The sequence below is a fragment of the Lepidothrix coronata genome, unplaced genomic scaffold (assembly GCF_001604755.1).
Source record: "Lepidothrix coronata isolate B3197 unplaced genomic scaffold, Lepidothrix_coronata-1.0 Scaffold49, whole genome shotgun sequence".
Taxonomy (NCBI): domain Eukaryota; kingdom Metazoa; phylum Chordata; class Aves; order Passeriformes; family Pipridae; genus Lepidothrix; species Lepidothrix coronata.
The window spans coordinates 4,135,967-4,156,963 of NW_016690229.1; the positions used below are offsets into that span (position 1 = coordinate 4,135,967).

General features: G+C 41.4%; 1 protein-coding gene across 1 annotated transcript in view; it reads left to right on the forward strand.

Annotated features, from left to right (window-relative positions):
* Positions 1–20,997, forward strand: part of CDH4 (cadherin 4) — a 426,603-nt gene that overhangs the window by 260,840 nt on the left and 144,766 nt on the right. Inside the window, exon 4 of the mRNA XM_017815353.1 lies at positions 11,225–11,401. Within this exon, the coding sequence (XP_017670842.1) occupies positions 11,225–11,401 (177 nt within the window). The remainder of the gene's footprint in view (positions 1–11,224; positions 11,402–20,997) is intronic.

Sequence of the window (20,997 nt, forward strand, 5' to 3'; positions counted from 1 at the left end):
GAAAAGAAAAGAAAAGAAAAGAAAAGAAAAGAAAAGAAAAGAAAAGAAAAGAAAAGAAAAGAAAAAAAGAACTATTTTCTGAAATAACATAAAGTCTTTGTGGCTTGTGTCAGCATTTCTGAAAGATGAACTTGAGTGGGATAATGCTCCAGAAGAAAACAACATAAAGCCAAGCTTTAACTTATCTGGAATTAGCAGTCTTCTTTTCTAAGAGTGCATGCTATTATTTTGAGAAATTGAATATTGATTCTACCAGAAGTCAAAAAATGAAGATCATGTTTGTGAACAGTGACATTGCTGAGGACTTCAGTTTTCAGTGTCCTCTTTTTTAGTTGCAGAAACTCAAGTCTTCCCAAGTACATGAGTAGATATATTGTGCCATTTGGGCTTCACTCCCCCCTGCCTTCAGTGTCCATCAGTCCCAACTCTTCCTCTTCATTCCTCGCTAATCAACTGCCTTCACTCCCTGGGCTGGCTTATCCCATCTGAAGTTTTGGTCCTCTCACTCATAATGTTTTTTTATTTTTCAGTCCCTGCATGTGTCTAAGCGTGTTAAGGCACATCTGGCAAATTTTCCTCTGTATTTATTTATGTATCTATTTTTCTGTAGTTCTCACCTTGTAAGTTAAAATCAGGATCATAGAAACACAGCACAGAAAGGAATTCACAGCACAAGAGCTTGGAGGTAGAGGATATATTCAGCACATGTAGGATGTCAGTCATCTGCTGCCAGTGACTTATTTTTGAAAAAAAATCCTGTTTTCTTTGAATCATTTATATGTCAACAAAAGTTTCTCGTTGTTTGAGCTTCTCAAATTCTGAGCGTGGAAATATGTAAATTTTTGTAACGTTAAGTCGCTGGGAATTGTGCAATTAAACTTGGAAATATATGAGTCTGCAGCTAGCGTTTAAAACATTGTGAACTGCTGTCAGAAATCCATCCTTGCTTAAGCCCAGCTTGTGTTTTATTATGTCTCATCTTATTTTGGGCTTCTTTCATAACCCAGGCATGAGTCCACAGCCATACAATGTGAATGTGAAAAGCTGACTCTTACAGCCAGAGGGTTTTGGCAGTTTTATTTTTTTATTTAAAGCCTTTTAAATAATCATCTGTGGTATTTTACCTGGCTGAGGTTTTAAATTCCAGTGCGGCCTTTTATTGCTGATCACAAGCACAAAGGTCTCCGGGCAAGGAAAGGCTTATTCAGCACTGCTCCTTTTCATGACCTGGGTTATTGTGCAGCCAGGATGCTCTGCACGAGGCTGGGGAGCCAGGAAGATGTAGCCTTCCCTTGAGGGAAGAAAATGAGATCTTAAGTGGGAGCTGTGCTTCCAGTGACTCCAATATCCCTGATGCCCTCAAGTGGATGCGCCTGGAAGAAACGGGAAAACAATTGTTCCCTTCCTTTCTTCCTTCCTGCCCCTGCATGGGGATGAGATGTTATCCATGGCATCGAGGTGATGGGAGTTTGCCCATCAAACTGTGTTATCCCTAGAGAAGGGCTGAAGAAATGAGACAGTATTTGTCATCCTGCCTTTTTCTGACCATATCAATGCATATTTTAAAGACTGAGTCATTATGCTGGGCTGTCCTCATTGACTGCCTCTGAGGGGGATCCCAGGCAGCAAGTAATTCCAGCAAAATGGCAGCTGGAAAAACTTTTATTTCTGTATCTCATCAGTGAAGCAAGACCTTGATTTATCAGTCAGGGTGGGTACGTACAGAGATTTCTGTTTCCTTTAGGTAACTTCTGAGACGTTTTTTGGGGTTTTAACAAATCAGATCAGTGGAAAAGATGAGAAAGCAGATGACTAATAAATAAGTATCATATAATTATTACCAGTGAGACTGCTCAGGATAATTGTGCAAGTCTAATGAAGATGCATCTGGTGAACTTGTCTGACCTCACACTTAAGTGAACTTGAACATCTCACTTGTAATCATTGCAAGAGATGAAAGTGATGGTTGTGAAAACACATGAACTTCCCTGGCCTGATTTTCAGGTGTGTTGAATCCCATTGCCTTGTGCTGAAGCCAAGATAAGATGTGACATACAGGTGCTCATTGCCTCGGAAAATCAGCCCACTACGGGAAGTTTCCAAGCGCTGCACTTGCTGCATTTAGTTCTTAAGCAGTCAGCATCTTACCAAGGGTCAGGCTCAAAGCCGTGCTAGAAAGATCATCCATAAGTGAAATTCACTCCAGATCTGTCTTCCTTCAAACAAAAAGAAGTCCTGAGGATTGAACTGCCTACACGGAAATAAGTTTTTTCTGATAAAACAAACCCCTTGGACTGCTGTGTGCTCCTACCTGTGATGTGTGCCTTGCCCTTGAGAGATCAAAGCTTTTGACCTCTGATTTCATGTTCTTTGTTGGTAACTGCTGAAGTCTGACTGCCACTTCAAAAAAACACGTTTTGGACTGAATATCCCAAAAAAAAACGTCATTGCTGTGATAATCCGTGGACAGCTGGGTGTAAACATGAGTTTGAGTGAAGACAAAAATTGCTTCATGCAGGCAAGCCCATTAAAATAAACCTTGTTTCTAGGGGCTGTGAGTGTCCATGTATCTTGCCCTTAGCCCAGCAAGCTGAGACAGCTTGGTGGGTACCAGCTCAGTGTGAAAAAGGGTTTGGGTTCCTCCCACCCTCCTGCTGGATGTGGTGGTGACCCTGTGGCACGGCCAGCTGCAGGAGACAGGAGAAGCATCCAGGGATGGGTGTCCAGCTGGGCAGGGTGGGCTGAGGGCCTGGTGGTGCCAGTGAGATCTCAACCACTGTCCCCATCCAGCAAAACTAAATTTAAAGTCACCTTTAAATTTCATCTTGCAAGTGGAGATAAATGGAATGTGTTCTCATGGTCAAATTTAAGCGTTTGCTTAGGTGCACTCTGAAATTGGAGAATAAAAGAAGAACAATCTTTTCTCAAGAGCCTCTTGAAATAACCAAAGGATAACTTGAAAGGGCAAATTCTCACGCTAGCACTGAGGAGAAGTACCAGACTGAATTACTTTGCTTTGTGCTAAAGTAGCAGTGGTGCTTGTGATCTCTTAAATCTCTTGTGATCTTTGTACTTGCAAACATTGTGAAGAGAAGGACTATTGTTACACTTAATTCATTATGATTATTTTAATTCATGTATCTTTTGAACCTCATGGCTTTAGAAAAATAAAATGAGATTAAAATTTTTCACAGGCTTGTTAAAGAGTAAGCTTGTTAAGGAGTAAACTCACTCTCTCTTCTTTCTGTGATGAAGAACACTTATAGTAGTCTGAGTTCTGGAAGCAAAAGGAGCTATGTTTTGGAACTGTTTTAAATTATTTGTTAGAACTTTTATCCGGGAGGAAGAACTCAGCTTGCTAGCCCAGATATTTCATACATTTTTCTCAAAATATGTGTAGAATTCAAGGGGCAAGATGAACCTGCAGTAGAGATTTTTACTATATTACATATGACAAGATCTACCACCTTTATTCCCGACCTGTGGATATCTGAACAGGTAACAAGTATACGAGCATTTTGTAATTTAATAGCCATGCTCTTGAGAAGTACTTGTAATTCCGAAGCCATTGTGTATGGCTTCTCCCAATTATGACAATGACATTAACTTGAAGGTAGAAGTGGTATTTTATAAACACTAGAAGGTAGAGTACAACAGTAATTTAGATGTTTCTTAAACAACCCTACCTGAGAAGCACTGCGAGATTAGATGTTACTGAAGGCAATGTGAAAAGGTCAAGTTGATGTGGGGAGCTTTGCAAGGAAACAGCCTCATCAGAACTTTTCATGTTGGGATAAGATGTTCAAGGCATAAAATGAGAAAGAAAAGTACATCAAGAGCTGTGCTTTGGGGACGATGTCATCTTCTTTGTCATCGTCTTCTGTTCATTGAACACTCTTGCAATATTGGAAGCCTGACAGTGACAGGAAGAGTACCACAGGTGCTGGAAACCTGTGGGAACCATAAAAACGTTCCACCAAAGGCAGATGGAGTTCTTATGTGCCTGCTTTAGTATGTGATTCTTGCAGAGAATGGAAGAGGAAGAGCATTTGAAACCCTGAAAGCAGTGCCCTGGCCAGGAGGTGCCTCTAATCATCTGTGCAGAGCCGTAGAATAAGTTTGAAGACAGCTCTGCCTCTCCACCCCAGTCAAAACTTCCCTCACCTCTGAGACACCGTTCACATTTTGTGTCTGCTCAGTAATGAACAGGAGCACACTGCCTGCAGGTGTCTGTGCTCTGTAGCACAAAAGTGAAGCCTCTTCAAATGCTCCGTGACTTACCAGGCTCCAACTTAAACTGGTGATGGCCTACCAAACGTTCAGGCAAACAGAAGGTGTGGGTGAGTTCAAGGGATATCTAAATTTCAATTACATTGTGCTGGGAAATGTAACACCTCCTGTCCCAGCAGGGTCACCTAGTCAGCAGCTGCCTGAGAAGCCCCATTCTGGCCCCAAAGGGGAATATGTATGTGACCTGCAGCCTGTGTTCCACGGGGTCCTCACCTGAGCCACCAACCTTGTGAGGCTTTCTGATCAAAGACAATAACATGTATTTGGTTTTTTTTAAATAACAGCATTCTGATGCAACCAAGTGGGTTATGCCCAAAGCTGGTGAGTGTCTGTTTTCTCTCTCTTAACTCAGCATTTAATTACAGTTGCTCACTAAGGGCCCTGCTGGACCTTTTGCAAAGAAAGGATCTTCTGCCTGACTCACAAGCCAGTGTGTTGGGTTCTCTCTATTTAAAATTCCCCTGGTTTTACCTGTTACTCTTCTTCACCTTTTCTCTTGCTTTGCAGCCCTACAACGAACGCTAAGGAACATTTTGATTCCTCAGTCACACTGATCACATTTTATTAGTTCTATCAGATAAAATTTTCCTAAGCCTGCAAAGCCATCCAGCTACCTAACAACGTTAAATTTGCATTCATGCCTCATTTTTCAGCTCTCAAGGAACAGGGCATGTAGAGCTTTGACTCTGACTCCTTGGGAACGAGGGGGTTTGGCTTGGCTGATCCATGTCTCTGTGTTACATGGCTCATTCTCCTCCTCTGAGGGCAGTAACTTGGTTAGCTTTTAGTCAAACTTTTTCTTCCCTGTCAGCTGATGTGTTCTGGAAGCTCATGCTCTTGCCAAATCTGACAATTTTTCTTACTAATTGACTCTAATGTGAACCGCTCCATGCAGCCCCACTGCTAGCTGATAAAAACAAAAAGTAATGAATTTTTGCTTAACTAGCTGATTTAATTAAAATGTTTTATACTGTACTTGTATGGTTTCTATAAATGGAGAGGTAATTTTGTTTAATGAGTTCCTAACCAAACATAACATTCCTGACTGTATGTAGCCAGATTTGATAAAGGTTACAAATGCTGCGATTCCACTGTTTGCTTTTGGAAGTCGTGATGATCAAACAGCTTGCTTGGGTGCTTGAAATGCCCTGTCAGGATTGGTTCCCTCTATTCCTGTTTATACCAGAAATTATTGCTATAGTTTTAGGAGCAGGGGAGGTTCTTCTCTGTGTCTGAACACTGTTCATTATCTTTAAAGTGGAAGTCTACTGCCAAAATCACATCTCGTCGTCAATTAGTGGCTTCTCTGCAAACACATTAATTTAATGCCCCTGCTGAAGAACTGTGAATGCTGGAACATCTTGCTGCTAAAACACTGGTTTTCAGAGCACTTTGACACAAATCATTCATGAATAGCAGTTTATGCCGTGATGGTAATGGGATGTGACATGAAGCAATCTTTGATTAAATTTACCACAACTTACAACTATTAGTAAATAGAGCTAATATATAGTCATCACAGAGTTCTAGAATGTGGATAACGAGAAAAACAGATTATAGATTCCCTACCTGTTCAGTTCCTAAATAATACCTTCACATAGCATGACTATAATAAATGAAAGTCTAAAATAAAAAGTTTGATCTTTTTAAAACTACTTTTTTTCCCCGTCTCCAACTTCGGCAAATTCAGCAATGACCTAAATAAAAAAGGAATCAATTACCCTAAAATAAATAAATTTGCTGTTTGTTCTGCAGCCCTTTCATTCTACTGTATGAGAACACAAAATGAAATATCTTTCTCTACAAAAAGATCAAAAACTGGGGAAATGGTGCATTTTGGGAAAAAGGGCTCATTCGTCCTCCACTGCCGTCCCTGATGTCAGCAAAATGTTGTTTCCTTAGAACAGAATTCATGCAAATGTTTATTTTGCAGTGCTCTCATATTCCCTTTGTTAAAAAACTAAGCTCTATTTTCATTGTCTTATTTTCTGTTTGGTAAATATCATTTTCTCATGTCCCTTTTACAGCTGCCATGGAAACAAGCAAAAAATGCTTCAGATTAAATATTTTTAAATAGATCTTTTTTTTCCCTGATAGAAAATAGTACCAGTTTTCAAAATGTATATTGATATAGGAGCTGAAGGGAAATATGTTTGAGCAATGGACTAAAGGTGGCTTTGTATCCCCTTGTATTGATAAAAATATATTAAAAACACATTGCCATAGTTAAACCCTAGTAGTGACACTAGAAACAAAGCAAGCCAAGTACTATTTCTTTTGTGAAAAATGTCTAGTGTGAAGTGTTAAAGATCCTATGAAAATATTAAGACTGGCATATAAATAAAACAGGTTAAATCATAAATAATTTTGATACTTGGTAAATAAAGGCCTTATTTCCTCTCCTCCAATTGCAGGTACTTTTTATTGCAATTGCAAGAATATTATATTTTAGTGCTGAATCCAGAGCATCTCATTTTGCAGGTTGAGCCCTATAAAATGAATAATCTCCAACAAACGTACCCTAAGACTCACTGTTATTTATATGCAGGGAATGGTGGCTTATTTACCCAAACATTCGAGTGATCCAAAATGTTCAGCTAAGCAGGAACACAAAATATGATATTATATTATGTAAATGGGTTTGTGATACGCTCTGCTGGATAATAACTTCCAGATGTCTCCGTAGCCAGAGGCTGACGGATATCAAAGGCAGGTTGGCTGGGAGGGGAGACGAGCCAGCTGGCGAGACTGGCTACTGCTAAGTGTAGCGGAAGGTGAAAGCTGGTGCTCCTTCACACTCACTGGTTTTATTTGTGGACTAGTAAAAAGTCAGTGGCTCGCAGCCGTCTTGTCACGAGCAGGATGGGGCTTGAGGGGCTGTAGGGATCCCATGTGTCTTGTTCTGTCAGGGAATTATTTTTTGACCTCTTTTGTGAGCAGAGGTTGAGTTTAGTCTGAGTCTCCCAACAAATGAAAGGCTGGCGAGCCACAGACCAGCACTGACAGGAGCTTATAGACTGCCCAGGTGGCAATTCTGACTTAGCCTTTATTGCCGGTGCCAAGTGCAGACAGGGAATGTTCCTGAGCTCTCAAGAATCGTGGTGTAAGTGGAATTAGTTGAAGCACAACTACAATCCCACCAGTTTGGAGGAAGGTTTCCTAAATCTGGTTGAAGTCTGACAGCCCCTTGGGGGTTTAGCTCTGTGTCCTCTTCCGAACACAGCAGGTTGTATTCACCGTTGTTAAAGTTAATGCTAGACCGAAAAGGGACTGGAAATGACTCCTGTGAGATGGCACTGAAGTTACTGAGGTGGACTTCAGGACACCCCTACACCTTCTGTGGAGCAGCCTGTGAGAAGAAATTTCCTCTTCTTGCAGATTGCTTGCAGAATGTGGACTTTAAATAATACAGCCAGCCCAGCACACATTGCATCTCATCCTTGGCAAGCTCTGAAAGATTCTGCCCCAGTACGAACACCAAGGCATTAGATCCCACTGAATCCAAATTCTCCTAACAAGTTTATATCCCAGCATGGGCTTTTCTCCTGTTGTTTTTCTTCATCCCACACTTTTTAATTACTTTTTCTCCTTGATCTTAAAGGTTTTCATCTGTTATGGCTCTGCTGTGTTTCTCTAGCTTATCAGTGTCCTAAAGTGATAGACAGGCATAATTACTGAATTGCCTGACTATTTTGTATCCCCCTTTAATTATCTATGTATCACCAGAGACCACGCTCACATGTTCCATGTTTGGTGTTTGATCCTGTTCTAATGGATTATAAATGTCACCATGTAATGTTTGGAATGGAGAGTGGACTTCACTTTCCACTGGGCACATGTTCCATGGATGACCCGCTCAGACTGCACATGCCCATCCCCCTTGTGCCATATGTAGGAAGGGGATGGCACCTCACAAACACAACAGGAGGGAAACCACCCTAAAGCAGCAGCACTAGAGGTTCTCAACTTGATTATGGGAAGGACTATGGGCAGACTGTGTTCGGGTGGCACTGCAAAAGGTAGCGATAATATTTTATCTTTTCAAAATGTCTTGAAATTCCAGAAAGCATATGGCCTGTGAGGCCATGAGAGAAGGAGCAGTTGTTATCTCAGTGAACACTGTTACTCAGCAAAACCAGGATTGGAAGCTGTATTTTAGAATTAATTGAATTTGGTGTCACATTGTGCTTTTGAGTTGAACTTTAGATTCTTGTAAACTTGAAAACACAGGAGAGTTTTCTGGGGCTCGCTGTTAGTCGATGCTGTTATTCCAGAGATGTTCTTGGATGTTTCAGTCAAAGATCTGAATAGTTCTGGCATTTATACTTACCAGACTTTGTTACTGCATTTGTCTCACAGCTTTTAAACAGCAGAAAACATGTACAACGTATTTAAACAACACCAGAGAAATTAAGGTCATGAGAATGCATTGTCAACAAATGAAGATAAAAAAGAGCTGTTGTTTTAAAAAAAAAAAATTGTTGTTGCAAGATGCTTTTGAAATTCTACATTTCAAATTCAGAGTCATGTTGATGATTTATTCTAATGTAGGAAAACATCATCAAGAGTGACAAGCAAGCTAGTCACTGTCTAGTCACCTGCCAGCAAGTATTTCATACAGACTAAAAAGGCTGGTATTTCCTTGCTGAGCTGACACTAATTATTTCAGTATACATGGAGCTTTGGGATTCATGTTAATTCTCAAGTCTGTCTTTAGTTCAGACTCATTCCACTGTGTAAACTCAGCAGAGCACAAATTATTTGACCATCCTTTCATAATCTGTCCCAATGCTCACTTGCCAATTATATAAACTGATCCAAATACCTGCTCTCAAAGGATCCTCATTTGGGAATCACAAGCCAATTAAAAAAATAGGGGATATCCACTTTTCTGTGACTCACGTCTCACAGTCCTGTTTCATGTTGACGTGCATTTCTGTGTGTCTTCTTTAGATAACATTGTTTTCATCAGATACCTTTCTGGTAATAACACCCTCTTTAGATGAAAACTCTATCACATATAACATATTGCATCCCCTAGGAAGGAGGAGGTCAGCAGTGCCTACAAGTATCCTGACTTTCCCAAGAAAGTCTCCCACTGCTGCATCGTGACTCTGTTTCTTTGTTCGTTACACACTTAAGTGAGTATTTTTAGAACAACTTCTAAATATTGAGCCGTGGTTCTGTGATTTTGCAGCAGCTTAGTGACAATGCTTGTTGAAAGAGTATAAACAACACTTAGGTGAAGAAAACCCCGCAGTCACCTTGGTGGCATGAGAGTGTGAGAGGACCTGAGAAACGTGCCCGTGTGTGTGACTGAAAAGACCCTACTTATCTGTTCTGTGAAAATTCAGCTCTGGAATGGGCTCATTTTTAAGGACTGCATAAAAATAGCTGCGTTTTTGCACAGATGCTTCCAGTCCTTGCAGCCAGTGGATGTCTGCCCTCCACAGGTAACAGAGATCAGAGCCACAATCAAGCTGTGACAATGGGCTGCTGGCTGCTGTGCCCAGCTCGCAGCGTCCAGAAGGGCCACACAGCTTTGGAGCCGCCTCTCAGTTCAGAAACTGTTTACCTTTCATATACTGTTTAGTTTTCATATACTATATAGTCTTGAGGTGAATTGCACTTCCAGATCAGGAATCGAAATGCACTAATAGATGGGTTTACACCAAACTCTAAGCCCCAAAGCAACGATTCCCACCGAAATCAGTGCCTACAGATAACTGTTTGTAGGGTGTTTGAGTTTGTATGTTTGGAGTGAGACAAGAAGTGAGTGTGGCTTAAAAGGGCAGGAGCCTCAGAAAATACTTTGATAGGTTTTCCCACACTGTTCTTGTGTTTGGGGGCATGGGATTTTGGGTTTGTGGGGGTTTTTTGAGAAAAAGAACTGAAAATTGTAAAATTCAGAGAACAGTATTCCCACTGGATCTTACCTCAAATGAAGAGAATGTGATTTGCAGTCTTTGTGATTTATGAAAGTTTAAACATTTTCTGGTGGGAGTGCAGGTCACCATATGGTAACAAGAGCTTTGCTAGTTATCTTTTCTGCAGACTTTCCACAAGTAATTGCTGAAATCCTAGAAGGCCATAGAGTATTTAAGTATTGGGACTGCATATCCTCTGAAGAGCCTTTCCAAATCTACATTTCATTGATTCATCGTTCTGTAAGGCAGAAATTTTTCTAGTAACAAGGCAGTCTCTCTAAGTCCAAACCAGGGTCTCAGCATTTCCATTTTTATGCCACAGCATTGTAACATTTCCAGTGCCAAAGTATGCCATGGGCAGAATCCATAATTGAAAAAAAAAATCACAAAGGAGGACTCAAAGGCATCCCAAATAATGAAAATTTACTGCCTGAAATGTGTTCCAGTTTGCAGGCAGTGTGGGGAGATGTGTATTTGGGATTTATGTTCAAAACCCAGCCCTTACAAAACGTGTCATGAAGCACTAAGAATCTGAACTAATGCACCTTTGCAGCCATGGGTCTGACTCTCCCTCTGGTTGGGGTTTGGTTGGATTGCAGAATACGTCTGCAGAGCCACAGATTGCAGGTTATTGTAGCCTTGCTTGTGCTCAGTGCCAGACTATAAAGCTGGACTCATGACATGGACTGTAAAGGGATCCTCTCCCTTTTTTTGTGTGTTCTGGTAGGTTGTGTTTATTAGAAACTTGCAGAAACCTCTTTACTCCAGTGTTCTGCTAAATCTCCCTGCAGCTGGTGTAATGAAGATGATACATTCTGGGAGGCATCTTGATTTGAGAGTGACAGCTCCATATATTTGTGAAAATGAAGTGGCAGCAGAGCTGCCAGCAAAGCATATTGTGCTTTGTTCCGTGTGGCCGTTTGCACGCAGGAAGCACCGCTGTTGGGACAAGTCCTAAGAAGTGAGGAAGAGGCTTAACTGGTTTTGCATTTTTGTTTCCAAAACAGCCAAAAGGCAGGAAGACACTGCCTGGAGACCTGGTGCAGCAGCAGAGTGACACTCTGCTCCCTTGGCGGCAGCATCAGAGCGCCAACGGCCTGCGGAGGCAGAAGAGGGACTGGGTCATCCCACCCATCAACGTGCCAGAAAACTCCAGAGGACCCTTTCCACAGCAGCTGGTTCGGGTGAGTTAAAATAAGAAACAGAAAGAGTAATAATAATGGTCATCTTGTAGTGGGTCCGGTGAAGCAGTAGGAGTGGTCCAAGTTTCTGGAGTGGGATGTCTGGCTCGAAGCACAGGCTCCCTCATGCAAGAACAGTTGCCTTTTACATGCTGCTGAAACCCATCTTTTCCGAAGCGCCTTGCCCCAGTTTCCCTCCCCAGCTGACGGCAGCCTAATCACCTCCTTCCAGCCAGTCCCTCAAGAGACTCTGGCATTGCTGCCAAGGTGGCCCTTTGCCCACTCTCTCATCCAGAAAACGGCTGCAGGTGTCAGGCTGGGTTGGTGGCACCCAGCGACGAGGGGTGCTGTGTCCTTCCCTTCCGATGCCGGGTGCAGATGTGTGGTGGCCTGGAGGAGGTTGGCTGCCTGCCCCCACTGCAGATGGATCCTGCATCCTCCCTGTGTTTCTGGTTTCTTTCTTCACAAGGATAATCTCTGAGATCAGGTTTACCCATGTGGTTTTCTGTGATGATTATGGGATGACAGGAAAAGAAAAAGAAGGGAAAAGGAGTGTTTTACAGAGACATTTGGTTGATATGTTATTGCTGTTGGTAAGTGTTAGCAAAATACAAATACATGTTGCTATTCCTCTTGTGGGTGCTGGTTTCAGTTTTTGGAGCAGTAGAGTGATTAGCTGTTAAAAAAAAAAAATTCCTTGGCAGACTCTTTAAGTTCTTCCCTTGGAAGAAAATGACAATTATAAAATTTCTGAAGTTATTTTGAGCAGCAGTGGTGTGTCCTTGGCATCCCTTCTCAGGAAGTTCATCTAGTCATCTTGAAACAGGGCCTGGATTCCCGAGTTGCATCATTACAGCCCATGTCTTGGAGGAAGGAAGGTACTTGCTGAGTCCTTTGGAAGTTCAGGTGAACTTCGCAGTGACTCATGCAATGACTGAAGGTGCATGTTCCCAGTTCACCAAGTATTGGGTAAACTCGGCTTGTTGGTGTCATTTCTTTGTGCAAAAAGGAATCAAAAGTAGCAGGTGATAAATGTTTTTATGTCTGTCCTAGAAAAACAGGGAGGGAAGCCAAGGAGTCTTTGTGTGGTCAGCAGTGCTGGGTATGCAGTGACCCATTAATGTGTTGTCCTACTAAGCGGAAGAAATATCTAAAGAGGAAAATAACCTGATATGTCAAAAATATCTTCTTAAATCACATGAAAAATTTAGATTAAATCCTGAATTCCTGTGAAAAATAAGGGGAGTACTTGAAAAATGAACTTGGGCCCTGTCCCATTCCCTGCTGATTTCTTTTGAGCTTTGACTAGACAGAGAGAGGACAACTTGGCACCGGCTTACCATGGCAAATTTGTTGATTTATAAGGACTGAAATCTCTGTGGCACTTTTCCCCCTACAGTCTGGAGATGAAACAGAAGGACTCGAGTATGCAAAATTCCAGTATTAATAAAAATGGCAAATAATAAATTTTATATAGCTACAGAAGAATTTATATTCATGACTTAAACTACGAGTAACCTTGGAAAGATAACCTGGCTGTGATGGAAACACAGAGCTCCCAGATTTTCAGCAATATATTCCATTGCAGTTTTTGAAAACAGAAGCTGGAGGAAACACTGAAACTGAAGTAAAAGTGGGGTGGAGAAAAAAAAAAAAAGAATTGGCTTACAAAGGGCTGCTTTCCTTTTCACCTGACATACAGAAAGCATCGTAATGACAGGGAAGATCATACAAAGAGTGCAACTTGATTAAGCGTGAGACCCCTGATGTTTTAGGCTCGGGTTGAGTTTCTGCTCATCTGCAGCATCTGGCCCGTTTGCCAGCGCCTGAACATGAAGCTTGGGTGATTCCTAGCAGGAGTTACAGCTTCCCCTGTGTCTTTAATTATCCAGAATAGGACAAATCAACGTCTTCAAAGACCAGCACTATCTGATTATTTCCATCCACATAATCTTCAGATTGCCCTGGAGCATTCTGCTGTCTCGTAGATCTAGGTAACAGTTTTGATCTGATTTCCTATGCTTTTGCTCACTGGGCGCTGAATATTTTTGTGTCCATCTGCTCACAAACTGGAACCAGAAGTGCACATGTGAAGTTGCAGCTCAGATCCCATTTGTACAGAAGCAGGTCTGTCACAGTTTTATCTGCTGCTTTATATAAAACACTCAAACCTGGAACCAGCAGGTTCTTGGACACTGACCTTTTTTTTCGGTCCAGAAAGCCCTGCCTGAGCTTACATTTTTTTAGGTATAACTAATGGAAACCAGTCCCTCTATAGTGCTATCTTTGGTTCTGGCTTCCTCCAAGGAGAGGAAGGGATGGCATGAAAAATCTGAACACTAAAAAACCAAAAAAACCCTACCAGAAGTACATTGTCATAGTACCACTTGCTGTTTGCGTTTTTATAGGTCAGACTAATTTGAAATGCATAGGCAAATCTTTCAGGTTCCCTCCTACTCCTGCTTCCTATTGTGAAGGTAAAAATTCCATTTTATGGAAGTTGATTAGTTACTTGTCAGTATTTTTAGCAAGGCTGTACCTGAATGAAGTTTAAATCATAGCAAAGGTGAATGTGGCTTGATGGGAGCCACATACCTCGAAAGGCAGCCCTATCTGGTTCAGCTGGGATCAACTATAATTCTCTGCTCATTAAACCATTTCATTCTGATAAAATACGTTAAATGAAAAGTTTTTAGGAAAAAAAAAAAGAAAAAAGGAACATTATCCCTGCCAAAAAAAACCCCTGTTAATTACAGGGTTTTTTCTTTCAAAGGAACATCCGTGTCTGTTCATATACATCAACCACACTAACTAGGAAGTGTATGTCAGAAAAATGATAGCTAAAAAAATAATAATAGGAATTTCTAATTAGTTTTGGCTGCTGAAAAGATTTAGTTACTCTTCGAAGAGTTTAAATAAACATCTGATATTTACAAGCTAAAAATATTTTCTATTAGTAAAAAAAATGTTTTGCAAATTTTGCTTTTGTCTTTTAGCTGAGAAAACAGTTATCAAATTTTATTGATATATGCTTATTTATTTTGCAAACATTCATGAAGGTCTTCTGTTTAATTTCCTTGTGCTTCACTTCCACCTTTGTATTAGGAATAATATTGTACATGCTGTGAAATATTTCTCTGTAGTGAGGATAATTTCATTACTAATTGTCAGGTACTCTCATTATTATAAGTATGAGGTCCATGAAAATGCCTATTAAAAATACAAAAACAATGTGAAATCCCCCTCCTTCTCCAAGCAAATGACTCATGCAGGCACACTGATCAACTAAGATAATATATTAAATAGTTGCCCCCTTGCTGAGCACTGTCTATTTTCTCACTGACTCATCCTTTTTAGCTACATGCATAGCTAATTCTTAATTATCTATTATCTAATTATCTATTAGCTTATCTTGTATTTCATCGTCTTTTGAACTTCAAAAAGAATCTCAGTTTTGCATCCATGTGCAAGTCTCTAACCGCTTCTAGTGGGGATCTTGAATCAGTTTTCAAGGCAAGTCTTGGACCATCTCAGTGGGCTGCATGAAAACAATTTGTTTTAAAAAAAGCAGTCTTGTGCAGGACTGGTCTGTGGTCATGCCATGCTTTAGGTAATGGGCTCTTCTATCAACCACTGCAACCATATTCACCTTCATGAGGGCTCCAAACTTCCAGTTCATCTCCAGGATCTTTATAGAGCTCTTAGGAGCCTCCTGTCTTGAACTTCATAGACTCTCATTTTTCCACCTTGCCTTCATTTAACTTGGAACTGAAAAATGTGGTATTTCCCCATTAGATCTCTTATGTTAAACAACTTGTTTATTCTCATTACACCAGCGTGAAAATCCACTGAGGATGACCGAGACAGGATCTTGGTGCTCTTACAAACCCCCTTGATTGCACGTTACAGGCACAGCGTGCGCTCTCACATCCGAGCGCTGGGGATCTCAGCCACAAGAATACTAGAAATAATCTAAGTGAGTAACAGGAAATAAGAGGGAAGGATGCATTTTATGTAAATTTAATCAGAAAGTCCTGAAGTAGTTTTTGGAAAGTTAGCAGAGTATAATATACCTGAAGACTCTTGCATTGCTTCTTAGTGAAGGTGTCGTCGGTAGGTCGGGTTTAGTGCAGCACGTTAGGAACCTGCTGCATGTTTTAAAGAAATTTCAAATGTACATGTCAAAAAATTAGCAAGGTGTCTTATTTCCCTTTTTCCATTCATTCTGTGAGTCATGAGCCAAGTCCTGGTTTGGTCACATGCACACACACACAGAGAAGAGATCAATACCAGAGCCAAGACTGTGGCAACATGTGCAGAGAGCTCCTTTTCACACACTAGAAAACCACCCCATGGGTGGGTTTAGCACATGTTAAGCTGTACTGTGACACTGAATACACTCTAGAGCTCCACAGCCCATCCTGGAGCAGGAAACCAGTGTAGTGAGACAGTTCTCCAAAAGTCTAAAATCCTGGCGTTGGAGAAACATAAGACATACTGAGCTGTGAAATCCCTGCCGGCTTGGACCATCAGCCCTCGATATTGCCATCTCCTTTGCTCATCAGGACTGGTTCAGCATGTGCTTTTGCACTTGTTTTAAATAGTTTTATTGTAGGAAATCCCTCATGCCTCCTCTATCACAGCGTTGCTCACTGCTGTGAAATTGGCAGTGCAGAATCCATTAGCTCCCAGCTGCAAGACAGATGGCATCTGTCTGTGGTGAGAGAAGGTTTGTTGAGAAAAGGCCTTGCAAATGCTTCCCAAAGGACATCAGACCTTACTTTTCCTGAGAGAGATGCAGACAGCCTTGATTACAAATAGGCCTAGATCTTCCTTGTTCTCCACAGGAACAGGTGTTTCTTTTGCCTTACCAAATACACTGCAGAGTTGAAAAAAATGGCTAGTTGTGGCTCTCAGTGCATCTCACCTTTGGTACCCGTGTGAGTATCACCAGCTGAAATTCAGAGATGAGGAGATTTTGTCTTTGTTGTGACACTTAGACTGAGATAAGAAGGAGTGAGCCCAGAGGGTGGAGAGGAAATGGGACATCGTGCAGGTCATGTTGCTCTGTGGAGGCACAGCCTTTCTCTGAAAGCTATTTCAAGGATGTAGATTGTGACAGCTCTTGCTCTCGACTATGATTTCACACCACAAAAGAACCTGGCACCAAAGAGAGAAAGATTAGCAGGAAAATGGTTCATTAAATGTTTGTGTTGCCACAGTCTTGGCTCTGGAATTGAACTCACATGTGTGTGTGACCAAACCAGGACTGGGCACATGACTCATGGAATGAATGGAGAAAGGGAAACGTGGCACATTGTTACTTTCTCGACATGTCCATTTGAAATTTCTTTAAAACATTTAGTTTAAAGCAAGTTCCTAAACTTATATGCACTCCTCAAAGGACATCCCCTTTTTTAAGTTCTCCCTGGCATATCACCGTGCCATTCTTAGTCTCCAGCATTCACAGAAAGGAAAGGACAGATCCTGATGTAAATTCATGAGTCTCTGCCAAAGCTGATGGGGCTACCCCAGTGTGAGCCATTTGGGAATCTGGGCCAGAGGAAGCAGATGCCCAGTGTTTTATGGGCTTTCCGTGCACGCGCACGTACGGCATTATGGATTGAAAAGTGCAGCTACAGCATAAATGCTCCATTTAAAATTCTCTTACAACAGCATTCAAGCCTATACTGTAATTATACATATTGTATTTCCTTGTATTCAGACCCATAGGGAATTTATATTGTCCTTGCTAAAGCCAGAGGGACTGAAGGAAAGCAGTCATTTAATGATTCAGCTGTCTTGGGCTCTATGATTTAATCAATCATATGAAAGAAATTTTTAGATTCTTTGTGTTTAGAGTTCTCTTGTCTGAGCAGAAAATGTTCCCTTTTTGAATTGCTTTAATAGCTGTATTTATGCAGCTGAAAGTTCCTTAAGAAATGAAAGTAAAATCAAATTGCTGAGAATGCCTAGATAATTTATCGGAGAATATTCAATTAGAATATATTAATATTTTAGATTTCCATCATTAATTTAATATTCAGAGATTTAATTTAGTCGTTGAATTGCTGTAGTGCCATGCGTGGGTAGGTTGTTAGGCTGAGTGCTTAAAACACCTGCCACAAATGGGTGAATCTCACTTTGATTCCCAAGAGCAAAAACGCCTTTCTACTGACATAAGTCTTGCAGCAAAAACTCAGACACTAAATCTTGCCTGTGCTCTGCATTTTTCAATAATTGCAGAAAGGAATAATACAATCTTCTAGCAGAAATAAATGCAAGAGCCTTATTTATTTATGCATTCAAATCCAGACTGAGGGGGAATTTGGTGCTCTGTGGTTCTGAGTTTGTCAATGTATTACTGAAGAATTTCATTTTGCCAGCCTGGCCTTGTCACTTACTCAAGGAGAACCGTTGTAAGTGCAGGTGGGATTTAAAGGTGATTGACACTTTGTAGACAGCTATCAAGGACTCCTGTTGCCCAGTTCAGCTGAAAAAACTGCCCTTGAGTTTTTGCCATTTTCTAGGATGCTTTGGGAATAGCAACGTGAGCAGAAAAATGCCCCACTAAATCATAAAAAAAACCCACTAAATCATGAAATGCCATGTGATTTGGAAGTGATAAATATCCATCAAATATAGCATCCCAGTTGCATGAAAGGAAATGGAACAATTTTTAATTTCTCACACAACATAAAAACTGAGATTCTCAGAAGCCACTGGCAGCAGTGAGACTGCTCCCACTCTCATTGGGAAGTATCAGAATGACATTTCAGAAGTCTCAAAAATCATTGATAAAAATATTTCTGGTTTTCTTCAAGTTTAAGCAGAATGGGGTACAGCAAGTCACACTGAGAAGAGATTGGGATAACAAACCTGTGGTCTGACCTTGTGGTTGATGTTTCAAAGTGTTTTGCAGTCATTCAGCCTCCCCATGAGGCAGTGGGGTGGGATATACTACCAGGTATTTGTGACCCTACTACCAATGACTGCTGGTTAAATAAAAATTGTGAGTTAGAGACATGGAATCATAGAATTGTTTAGGTTGGAAAAGGCCTTTAAGATCATCGAGTCCAACCATGATCCATACAGCCTTTGCATAGGTGTTTTTCTGTACAGGATCCGACTTTTTCAACCTGTTTGCATAGCTGAGGATTGTCTTTCACAGATAAGAAACCGAGGCAGGGAAGCTGTGAGTGGCTTTGTTTGAGACCCCAGAGCTGTTGCCATGGCCATGAGCAGCACTCTCTGGTTATCAGCATCTGGGCCTGTCCTTGGGTTATTTGAAGAATCTCATAAAGGACTCAGGTTTTAAAATAGTATTCAGAAATCTTTTGTTGATGGTTATAGTCACTCACATTATTCCATGTCTGAGTTCAGCTGCTACATCTGTGCATCAGGTCTGCTAAAGTACAGGCTTGTTTCTCATAGTGATGCAAAGGTGCTTCTCTGCCACAGCCAGGGACTGAGCAGCAGCTCCCACTCTGCTGCATCTCCATCAATTCCTCCACCACCACCCTCATCCTGCCCACACCTTTTAGCTCCTGCTCGAAGGAAATGTAGGAAGTACAGAAGGATAAGTACCCCTCACCTCTAACTGTCACGCCAGGCACACTGCAAAAGAGTTCATCAGTCACTCCAAAGAGTATTTAGCTATAATACCCCATTGCACATATTGCAACATATCATTACCTCCCATCCTCTCCAGAAAGTGAGATAACTGTAATAGCCACTCAGTATGGCTGTCATTATGTGTACAGGCAAAGGCAGGAAGGCATAGTCAGAGCTAATGTACACAGCTCGTAAAGCTATTGAAAACCTGTAAAGACAGAGTGTACACAAAAACAGAGGGTTAATTTGCTTGGAAAAGAGATTTGGTTTCTCTCATACCATTCCCAAAGTAAAACAGTAATAATGAAAAAAGCCGAGACAGGAACAGATAAAGAACTTGCAATCTGCCTCTTTGCTGCAGGAGTTCATTCTTTAACACTCATCACCCACATTAGGTGACTGTGGGACTTGGCTTCCTTGATTTGTTGAAATGGAGTCCCAAAGACAGAGTGGTGCTGTGTGGGTGTGAGTTTGGATTTGCAGAATAATGGTGCAGATATAACCTTGACAGCTAGGCTGTTGCTGATATTCACTGTATCAGGCTGGAATGAGATAGGAATTAAAAAACCCACATCTATGCCTTTTACTTCCCTACTGTTGCATATGTTCTTGCTAATCTGCACTGCTGAAGAATTAAATTCAGCACTCTGGAATTTTGGATGTCAGCTTTTAAAATTTTAGAGAATTTACTCTTGGGCTGGCTGATTTTAAGCTCTCACTGCTGTGGTTAATTGTTTTATTTATAACAGCTGAGATTTTCAGTGATAAAGGTGTCGCCATCCAAACCCTTTCCCAGCTGTCTCTAAAGCAGGCTGATGAGAGGAGTAAGCCATGGTTAGATGATGGGGTAGCAAAGAGTGGATGCACAGTAGTGTAGCCCCATTAAAGGCCCTGTTTCTTTGCAGTTTCTTCTTTCCCATAGTTCTTACTGTATTTTTTAATAATTACCATATATTTAATAACATTCATTTTTGTTGCTAATTTCCTTAATTTAAAGGACATTTCCCTCCTATCCGAACAGTTAGACAACTTAAAAACAAACAAACAAAACCTTGGATTATGTTAAGGGAAACATTTTGCCCAAGGCAATTTGGATATCTGCAGATGGTGGTACTGAACATTTTGGCCCTTGTTCAGCAGCGATTTTAAGTATGTGCCTAAATTTGAGCCTTTAAGCAACTCCAGTGGCTCTTCAGAGTTTATTTGGTGCACAAATAGTGCCTTACTGGATTAAGACCAGTCACCCAGCATTGTGCAGTACCGACCTCTTTGGCCATGCTTATCATTTTCATTAGATTTCCAATTTTAATTACATTTCTCTGCATACACCGGTAGTGTACAGAGAGCATGGTTCCAGATGTACACACACACACCAGCCTTTGCATATGTCCTTTTTGTTCTAATATACACCAGAACCTGCCCTGAAAAGCCACCCAGTAGACCTTGGTTTCATGTTTCTGGCACTAGGTAGAGGGAGCTGTATTTCTTTTCCCTCCATGAACTAACAGAAACTCGTGCATCCCCTAAGAGCCCCTGCAGCTGCTGAGTGGGTGAGCTCACTCATTAGGAGGGACAGAGAGTTGGCCACAGGTGTGGGAGGTTTTGTCTTCCTCTCCATGGAAAAATGAGGTGTGTTTGACTGCAGCTGACCCTGACTATGAGTACACTGTGGGAAAAGCTTCTAGGAAGAGAAGGGGCTGTTAATGCTTCATGAAGGATGAGGGAGACGTGCTGGTGAAGGACTTCAAGGTGAGTGGCTTTTGAGTCGTGGTGCTGGGCTCGGCTAGAAGTGGCTGGAGGGGAAAGCTAAGGACTTGGCCAAAGCTCAGGTGCGCTGTGTAGAATAGAGCAAGCCAGCAAAAGAATGAAGAGAGGGTTTGGTGTGGCTTGTGGTGTTTTCGTGGTGCTGGAGGGCTGCTGAGCTGCACCCAGCCTGGCACAGCTCCTATGGCGTTGTGCCTCGTCATTTGTGCCTCATCACTGCT